General features: G+C 46.4%; 1 protein-coding gene and 1 long non-coding RNA gene across 7 annotated transcripts in view; one reads left to right on the top strand and one right to left on the bottom strand.

Annotated features, from left to right (window-relative positions):
* LOC127906297 (uncharacterized) overlaps nucleotides 1-9,938 on the top strand; it is a 287,067-nt gene that overhangs the window by 155,760 nt on the left and 121,369 nt on the right. The gene's annotated exons all lie outside the window — the stretch shown is intronic.
* LOC118391779 (homeobox protein cut-like 1) overlaps nucleotides 1-9,938 on the bottom strand; it is a 265,235-nt gene that overhangs the window by 7,711 nt on the left and 247,586 nt on the right. For all 6 annotated transcript variants that reach the window (XM_052457826.1, XM_052457829.1, XM_052457827.1 and 3 more), the window contains 3 exons: nucleotides 7,365-7,664; nucleotides 2,474-2,662; nucleotides 91-394 (listed from right to left, as the gene is read on the bottom strand). In XM_052457826.1, the coding sequence (XP_052313786.1) occupies nucleotides 91-394; nucleotides 2,474-2,662; nucleotides 7,365-7,664 (793 nt within the window). The remainder of the gene's footprint in view (nucleotides 1-90; nucleotides 395-2,473; nucleotides 2,663-7,364; nucleotides 7,665-9,938) is intronic.

A 9,938-nucleotide genomic window follows, 5' to 3' on the forward strand; every position in this document is an offset into this window, starting at 1 on the left:
AAAAGCAAGTATTTGGAATAAAATGAAAAACTATTTAGATCCAGATCTGCATCCATTCCCAGCCTTCTCCCCCTGTTTCTTTCCACCCACCTATAGTTGTGAAACCAGTTGATGACGGTGCTGGTTTTGAGATTGAGCTGTGAGGCCAGCTCCTCAATGGTCTTGGGCGAGGGGTAGGGCTTCTGCTGGTAGGCCCTCTTCAGGGCCTCCTTCTCCTCGGGGGCCAGCACCACACGGGCCTTCTTCAGGTGCTGCTGGGGAGGCTGCTGCTGGTGCAGGTGGTGGCCGAGGCCGTGCTGGGGGCTGCATCCCTGGCTGAAGTCTCCCCCTGACAGGCCACCACTGTCCGCCGTCTGGCTCTCGCTCACAGAGCTGTGGCGCCGCTTCATGTACGCTGGCGGGGAGAGATGGGAGGGCAAAAGGTTGAAAATATACGAGCCCTCTACAGAGAGAGATGGAAGGGTTAACTATAGTACGAGGATGCCATGTAAACTCCATGTAGACTTGCCTGACAGGGCTTTGAATTCCGCTTTAAATTCACACAAGCAACATGACAACATGATATCTATCCACAGCAACTGAAATACTACAGCATTCAACAAATGTGGATGTGATCTTTTATAAGGTTCACAGGTGTAGCTAAATACTCTAATACAAGAGTCACAAAATCAAAGGTAAACATTGCCACCAGGGGGCAGTATTACCATACACATGCTCAGGAGACAGATTCCCCATCAGAAAGAACAATTGAAAGAAGAAATTGACTGTTCGACTCTTCTTGAGACCTGCTTGATACATTTAAACATGTTCACATGGCATGTGTGACATGGAAGTAACAGACAAGTCACATTATGGACCAAAATATAAAGATGATTTATGATACGTCTTCATATATATAGCAGCAACACTTAATAATCTAAACAAAAGGCTCCATGACTGTACATTTAATGCTAGCTTCAACATGCTAATGGTTAATGGCTATTGGCTAACCCGTTACCCTTTAGCTTGAGATGTATGACGAGTTTACTTAAGTGTTGGTTGATAGGTCAGCCTCGTTTTTTTTTTTTTAAACTTCCAAATTGGTTATAGTGAGGAGAGGACTGGGTTAGTGTTAAGCTTATCCAAGATAATCTGTTAAGGGGAAACAGAGCTTCCATTACGCATTAATAACCATCCATATCACCCGCTCTATCATTTGACCATACACTTTTAAGTGCTTTTAGACCTAACAAAAAGCACAATATAAAACATACATCATTATCATCATGCATACAGAGTGCAAAACCCCGTAGCCATAGCTGTGAGCAGAAGTCCCTGTCGCCTGGTCGGGGGTTTAGGCAGGGAAAAGAACATCCAGGCCGTAGTGTTAGCAGGCTAATGAGGAGTCTCCCTGCAGTTATCCTCCGTGCTTCCCTACGGTGATGCTACCCAAACACACTTCGCCAGACTGGGCTTTGACTCATAACCAGCCTAGCCCCAGCCCCAGCCCCAACGGAGGACCAATATATGCCACTTTTACCCCGGGAGAAGTGTTAATGGCCTAATCACTCCAAGAATGTTCACTTTGCTAATGGAGAAAGGGAGGGGAGGAGTGGAGAGCGGGAAGGGGAGAAAAGGGTGCTCTGATGAGTGCATTGGACTTTGAATAAGCAGGCCCCGGAGAGACTGGGGCCCGTCATGTCTGATGAGAGCGTTGACGTCTCGTGCCCAGATTGATCTCGACAGCGTTGAGAAACACATATCCCCCACCCCTCCGACACACACACACACACACACACACACACACACACACACACACACACACACACACACACACACACACACACACACACACACACACACACACACACACACACACACACACACGTCTCCACCCCCTTTTCTTTTTAACCAGGAGCACTGGGCATGTGCTGTTTGACTCGACAGCCCGGGGACACATCTGGGCTATTAGAGAAGGAAAAAGAGCAATCAGAAATGCCCCCCCCCCATGCTCATCTTCCTCTCCGTCCCTCCGACTTGTTCGCTAGCTCGTCCTCTCACTCCATCTCGTTCTCTCTTGCCATCTTGTTTTACTTTATTCTCTCTACTTCAAGCCCCACAGAGTGTTTAGGACGGTTGCCTGGCGGCCTTGAGGGATGGTACACTCCCAGGGAGGGGTACAGGGACAGATGTTGGTGGGTAAAAACATGGCCTATGGAGGTAGCTAGCTTGTAGCTACATCAGTGTTCTCTCTATCCTAGTCTCTGTCTTGAAAGCAAAGACATAGGACATGAAGGACAGACTCATGCCTAACTCTAAATCCCATCTAAGGACAACGTGGCACAAATTCTGAGTGCCAGGCGGGGAAAATGCCATACTGTCCCTTGGCTAGAACCATTTTAGATTCAGATGTGTAAAAGGATAAGGGGCTAGGTTACAGAGGTGAGGTAGGGAGGGAGGTAAAAAGAAACAGAGAGATGGAGGAAAGGAGTACCTTTCTTCTCCATGCGTTTCATGTCCATGAGTTTCTCCACGTTGCGTGGGTCCTGGAGCCAGAGCTGCATGCGGACGAAGGGCTCGCGTCCTTTCAGGCTGAGCTTGTGCCAGGGTTTGGGCCTCGCCAGCAGGTCAGACACCGAGCCCTGAGTCAGACCCAGGATCGTTTCCCCAAACAGACGCTGACCTGGGGGGAAGGGGGATCAGAAAGAGAAAGAGAGGAGGAGGTTAGATTCACAACTCCGAGAAGGACAGAGAGGACTGTCACTAGAAGACAACTAGAATCAGTAGACCACATCGCCTGAAGTATGGATAGAGCAATATTTGTAAGAATAATAATAATAATAAGGATGATAATTAGGGCATGACCCAGTTAACAACAATCATTCATGTGTCCAGAGTTGTTTTTCATTTCATAGATTTTTTTGGTACTTTTACACCTTTTTGATATCCAAATGGAAGTTCCAGTCTTGTCCCATCGCTGCAACTTGAGAGGTGAGGTGAAGGTCGAGAGCCATGCGCCCTGCAAAACAAGACCCTGCCAAGCCGCACTGCTTCTTGACACGCTGCGAGTTTAACCCAGAAGCCAGCTGCACCAATGTGTCGGAGGAAACACCGTACAACTGGCGACCGAAGTCAGCTTGGAGGCGTCCGACCCGCCACAAGAAGTCGCGAGAGTGCAATGGGACAAGGACAGCCCAGCTGGCCAAACCCTCCCCTAACCCGAACGATGCTGTGCCAATTGTGCGCTGCCTCATGGGTCTCCCGGTCACAGCCGGCAGTGACACAGGCTGAGATCAAAACCGGGTCTGTCGTGACACCTCAAGCCCTGCGATGCAGTGCCTTAGACCGCTGCGCCACTTGGGAGGCCCATGTGTTTTCTGGGGGTTAGGAGAATATTCCACTAATATCCCACCAAACACAAAATGTTCATTAATGTGTCCAAAGAAACATTTATTACACATCACGTCTTGTTACCTTTGCAGAGCCAATCAAGGCCTTGAGAACTACTGATCCATTCACAGCTCTTTGTCTGTTGGCGATGTTAGGGAAACTCACACACACAGTTCTTTTAACATAGTGTTTTCAACTTCCATATGTGACATACATGATTACAGTACTTATTATTCAACATGTCCTCACCAGGGATTTGAACTCACAACCTCTAGGTTCACGGTAGTCTGATCTTCCTGCTATGCCACCATGTCCGTATCATGTACAAGTTCATCTAACTCTTCTCATCATTGATTTAGCCCATTTCAACAACTGAAGGGCTTTCTATATAGTTTTTTAAAGGTTGGTGGGATATATTAACCTGTTTTAATTACTCTCCTGAATCACTATGATCAATAAATTATTTCCTTGAGTGTACTTTTAACAGAGCTGAGAGTTATTTAAAAAAAGCATTTACCCTATTGCTTACGCCTATCACGTCGTTAGGGGTTACTTCTGGACAGAGCCTAAATATACTGGCCCATCCTTTGTTGGCACAGTGGTTAGGGGTTCGATACAGACTAGGGGAGTAACCCTACTCTCACATTCTTTGCAATATATTTTAATGTCATATTGTATTCTGAGAACATTGCAACCACGTTCCATACTGAACAAAAATATAAATGCAGTCAATTTAAATAAATTCATTAGGCCCTAATCTATGGATTTCACATGACTGGGCAGGGGTGAAGCCATGGGTGGGTCTTGGAGGGCACAGGCCCACCCACTGGGGAGCCAGGCCCACCAAATCAGAATGAGTTTTTGCCCACTAAAGAGCTATATGTGTTGTGTGACAAAACTGCACATTTAAAGTGGCCTTTTATTGTCCCCAGCACAAGGTGCACCTGTGTAAATATCATGCTGTTTAATCAGATTCTTGATATGCCACACCTGTCAGGTGGATGGATTATCTTGGCAAAGGAGAAATGCTCACTAACAGGGATGTAAACAAAATTTCTGGGACTTTTTATTTCAGCTCATGAAACATGGGACCAACACTTTACATGTTGAGTTTATATTTCTGTTCAGTGTAGATAGGAGCAAATTCCCTTAAAGTCAAGCAGAACTTAACTTTAACACCAAAACACGTTAAAAAGGTCATCTTAAGGTTTTTGCTAACATAGCTAGAATGCTCCCCTAACTGACATAAAACTGGACACTCAAATATTAGGGTAACGATACGGGTAACATTACAGGTAACATTACAAAAATGTTATCTGGAAAGCTATTGTCAACATTCAACTCACCTTTTTTTAATTTAGCTTGCTATTGGAATACACTTGAATTCCACGCACGAACACGCATCAACATTACATGTCCTTTAAGTTTCTAAGGTACAGGGCAGGGCGGCATTGAAAACTTGCCATCAGAAGTTGGCAGCGTTTAGTCTGCTGCAACTGTGGCTGACTTCAATCAGAGAAGAGACAGTTTAAATAGTCTTTGACTTGCGTTTGAGTGCCTGAGTTGTTTTAAAGGCAATAAAAAAAGGTCTGGATTCACATAAATAAATAAAAAACAACAACCGAGGCCTCTCTCTCGGTTCGCAGCATAAACATTCACCACAGCAGAACCTCAGGTTCTTGAAAGGCTTCAAAGCTGGCGAGCTCTCACACAGAGCGCTGCGGAGCTACATTTCCCCACACTATGTCCCAGGGGACCCCTCAAACATGCCTTTGGCAGCGAGGAGAGAGGGTGGTGTTGCTCTTCACTGTGCTTCTCACAGTGTTTCATGCTGGGGAGCTGAGCGTTGGGGCAGCTGAACAAACGCAGGCAGGCAGCGTGGCGGTGAGAGAGAGAGGCAGAGATGTGAAGCGCTACTGAAAGGCGCTGGGATTTGGGGAGCAGCTCCTCTAAAGGGAAGAGAAGTGGATGAGTAGACAGCATAAGGCTGGGAGACAGAACAGGTGACGCCAGTCCCGCTGAGAGAATCTCTGGGGGTATGTGCGTGTGCGTGTTGCACGGAGATGGAAGGGCTGCTTCACAATTTCCTTCTCTCACCGACTCCGACAGGGCTTTGTTTTGCACCGAACACACACTCTCTCTTATAGTACACACACACCCAAACACACACACACCCAAACACACACTCTCTCTTATAGTACACACACACCCAAACACACACTCTCTCTTATAGTACACACACACCCAAACACACACTCTCTCTTATAGTACACACACACACACACACACACACACACACACACACACACACACACACACACACACACACACACACACACACACACACACACACACACACACACACACACACACACACACACACACACACACACACCTCAAGCCCTGTTCTTATTGCAATTGGATGCAGTGATGCACACAGCAGCCCTGTGGAGCTCAGCCTGTGTATGAAAGTAAAGTCAAGTACAAGGGTGAACTTGTTCATCTATTCTTAATGAACCATTAAGGTCTAAATCAAATCACACAATTCCAACGCCATAAATCAAAGGACCTAAGAAAATACATTATTGACCACCAGCTAATATAATGTGCCACTAAAAGAAGATTAGATTTGGGTACAAGCAGCAGGCGCAAACATGTTCATTGAGAGGCATCCTTTGTGCCCATATTTCCTAAAACGTGTGCGAAAACAAAAATCACGATGATTGGCCACATTTGCACGCACCACTTCGAGTCCTATAAAAAAAATCTGATTTGGCTGTGTGTCGGTGTGAATCTCAAAACATGTGAATTACAAAGCCAAGAAATCATGCTCCTAAATCACCCAACAGAGTGCCACACCACAATGGATACCTACATTGTTGATTGCCTTACCGATATCAAGGAGTGAACTATATAAGGTAGAAGAGTGACTATACACATTACTATTTGTATTACCTTTAAATATTCAGGTGAGGAAGTGAAACAATTGCATTTTACATCAACCCAGCCAAGAGGGTGCAGTGCTACAGTAGTTGACAGACATGGGAGTTTGGCTGAAGGGAGCTGCTAAATGACACCATCCATCACTGGCCCTGGCCGCCTCACTGCCCTGACAGGGGAGAGGAGGAGGAGGTGAGCTGTGGCTAGGTCTAGGGAACAGATGGAGGGAGCTCTTCTCTGTGGGGCTAATTGAGAGGTCTGGGAACAAGGTGGAGCGCAGCCCTATGACAACCAGGCTTTGTCCCAATATTAATCTGGCTAGTATCATCTGATAGTATCGACCATACTGTAACTCAATGTTCAACAGATAAGTGACCCACGTTATCCAACTGGCTCAGAGGCTAGCCAGGAAACACTTAGTCTTTAAGCACGACCAGGACAGTGTGGAAACTGTGCTCTCTGTTCCTTTGCTGTGTGAGTTGATAGTTGGGCTGGTTAATTTTAGCTGAGGGAACGACTAACGAGCTAGCTGGCCAGCTTGAGGAACATGGCAACTGGTTTAACCCTGTCTGCCTTGGCAGCCCAGTATGACGCTGGTGGGGTAAAGAGCATTTCCCCGTTCTGGAGCGGAGATACTGCGTACAATGATGACACATGCACCGAACCCAGCACAAAATTATTAGTTTAATGTGTTGCAACTCTAATCTAAACAAATTATTATCAGTGGGAGGGGAGAAAAGCTTGTTAGGAGTTTGTGCTTCTTGTTGAGGAGTACACAGTAGCATTGGCACAATGTAACAATCGCTCCTCACCTCTCCACTGCTCATGTGTGGTCACTGGTGAATGCTCTGGCACAAAATGGCTGCCGTGGCATCACCCAGGTGGGTGCTAGACACATTAGTAGCAGACGAGGTGAATAAGGCGGTTTGCGCAACTCGGGGGAGAAGGGGGGGGACTGAATGCTTTGTTGTGCTGATCAATTGGAAAAGAAGACTTGAAGAAGTGACTGTTGAAAGACAAGACCAGAGTGGTATGATAATGCCACTCCAACTCACCGAGGTTGTTGTCGGTCAGCACCTCCTTGACCTTCTTGGTGATGACATAGGTGTCCAGCTCTGGGGACATGGCCACCATCTCCTGGATGCTGAGACCTGAGTGGCCGGGGACGGGCAGTGGCGTGCCGGGCTGGGACTCAGAGGGCTCGCTGGGCTCCCTGGGGGGGACCTGGGATGATCCTCCTCCACATCCCCCTCCTCCTCCCCCCTGCTCCCCAAGGCTCTTCACGGACTCCTCGGCTGAGCTGAGGGGGGACTCCGGGGCCGGGCTGCAGCTGGCTGAGGTCTTTGGGGTGTTTTCTGTGGAGACATGAGAGAAAGAACCAACGGTCAGAGAGAGACAGGCAGTTAAAAACAGACAACTACATTTTTTGGGGGACACTCAAAATTTGCACATTTCAATAGCAGCACAACAAACACAAAATGGTATATTCAAAATGTAAACCCTTTGGAGGGGGGACTCTCAATCTGCAATTGATTGAATTGGGAGCCAAGTTATTCTCTAATCACAAGCAACTCAGTACAATGAGGTTTTTACTGTATTTCCAACAACTACATTAGTGCCCCTACAACATTAGTACTCATTCTGTCTATCAGCTAGTCTCTAGCTAACTCTATGGGCTACATGTACTCTGCTCCAATGCTCCGTCAAACAAGCAGTCATTCCAGCATGCACACACAGAAAGAATGATTGGCGCTAACTTGTCGCTGTGATTCTGTCATCTCCACCAGCTCCCCCTCCCTCTACCCAATGGCTGTGTGATGGCCCATTGCACGGACAATAAACTCTCCCCATGAGACAGCAGTCTGTCAGATATGAACAGAGGGGAGAGAGAGAGAGAGAGAGAGAGAGAGAGAGAGAGAGAGAGAGAGAGAACGTGGAGCAGTTGAGTAGAAAATCACTGCATGTGCAATTTTCTTCCTCTGCGCCTCAGTAGGAAAAGTGCACGTTGAGTTGCATTGACAGGAAAGTGCCTGTCAGTAGATCAGATACGTGTGTACGTGTTGGCTGTATGCATTCTGAGTGAGATTTATGATTCTGCTCAAGCAGTGTGATTTACAGTAAATCAACTTGAACACAAAACATCTGACGTGAATTAAAATGGACTTGTCTGTCACATTTCAGAGCTGATGAGGTGAGCATGTCCAACACGCTCGTCTTGGCACTCCTAGGCCCGTGACTACAAAAAGGAAGGATGTTGTGTACCCTGACGTGTGTGTAGCTAGAGTTGAAGTCGGAAGTTTACATACACCTTAGCCAAATACATTTTAACTCAGTTTTTCACAATTCCTGACATTTAATCCTCGTAAAAATTCCCTGTCTTAGGTCAGTTAGGATCACAACTTTAATTTAAGAATGTGAAATGTCTGAATAATAGTAGAGAGAATGATTTATTTCATTTTATTTCTTTCACATTCACAGTGGGTCAGAAGTTCACATACACTCAATTAGTATTTGGTAGCGTTGCCTTTAAATTCTTTAACTTGGGTCAAACCTTTTGGGTAGCCTTTCACAAGCTTCCCACAATACGTTGGGTGAATTTTGGCCCATTCCTCCTGACAGACCTGGTGTAACTGAGTCAGGTTTGTAGGCCTCCTTGCTCACACACGCCTTTTCAGTTCTGCCCACACATTTTCTATAGGATTGAGGTCAGGGCTTTGTGATGGCTACTCCAATACCTTGACTTTGTTGTCCTTAAGCCATTTTGCCACAACTTTGGAAATATGCTTGGGGTCATTGTCCATTTGGAAGACTCATTTGCGACCAAGCTTTAACTTCCTGACTGATGTCTTGAGGTGCTGCTTCAATATCCACGTAATTTTCCTGTCTCATAATGCCATCTATTTTGTGAAGTGCACCAGTCCCTCCTGCAGCAAAGCATTTACATTACATTTAAGTCATTTAGCAGACGCTCTTATCCAGAGCGACTTACAAATTGGTGCATTCACCTTATGACATCCAGTGGAACAGCCACTTTACAATAGTGCATCTAAATCTTTTAAGGGGGGGTGAGAAGGATTACTTTATCCTATCCTAGGTATTCCTTAAAGAGGTGGGGTTTCAGGTGTCTCCGGAAGGTGGTGATTGACTCCGCTGTCCTGGCGTCGTGAGGGAGTTTGTTCCACCATTGGGGGGCCAGAGCAGCGAACAGTTTTGACTGGGCTGAGCGGGAACTGTACTTCCTCAGTGGTAGGGAGGCGAGCAGGCCATCCCAACGTGCCTCACGGTTGGGATGGTGTTCTTCGGCTTGCAAGCCTCCCCTTTTCCCTCCAAACATAACAATGGTCATTATGGCCAAACAGTTCTATTTTTGTTTCATCAGACAAGAGGACATTTCTCCAAAAAGTACGATCGTTGTCCCCATGTGCAGTTGCAAACCGTAGTCTGGCTTTTTTATAGCGGTTTTGGAGCAGTGGCTTCTTCCTTGCTGAGCGGCCATTCAGGTTATGTTGATATAGGACTCGTTTTACTGTGGATATAGATACTTTTGTACCCGTTTTCCTCCAGCATCTTCACAAGGTCCTTTGCTGTTGTTCTGGGATTGATTTGCACTTTTCGCACCAAAGTACGAT

This window comes from Oncorhynchus keta, chromosome 12 (assembly GCF_023373465.1).
Source record: "Oncorhynchus keta strain PuntledgeMale-10-30-2019 chromosome 12, Oket_V2, whole genome shotgun sequence".
Lineage (NCBI taxonomy): Eukaryota > Metazoa > Chordata > Actinopteri > Salmoniformes > Salmonidae > Oncorhynchus > Oncorhynchus keta.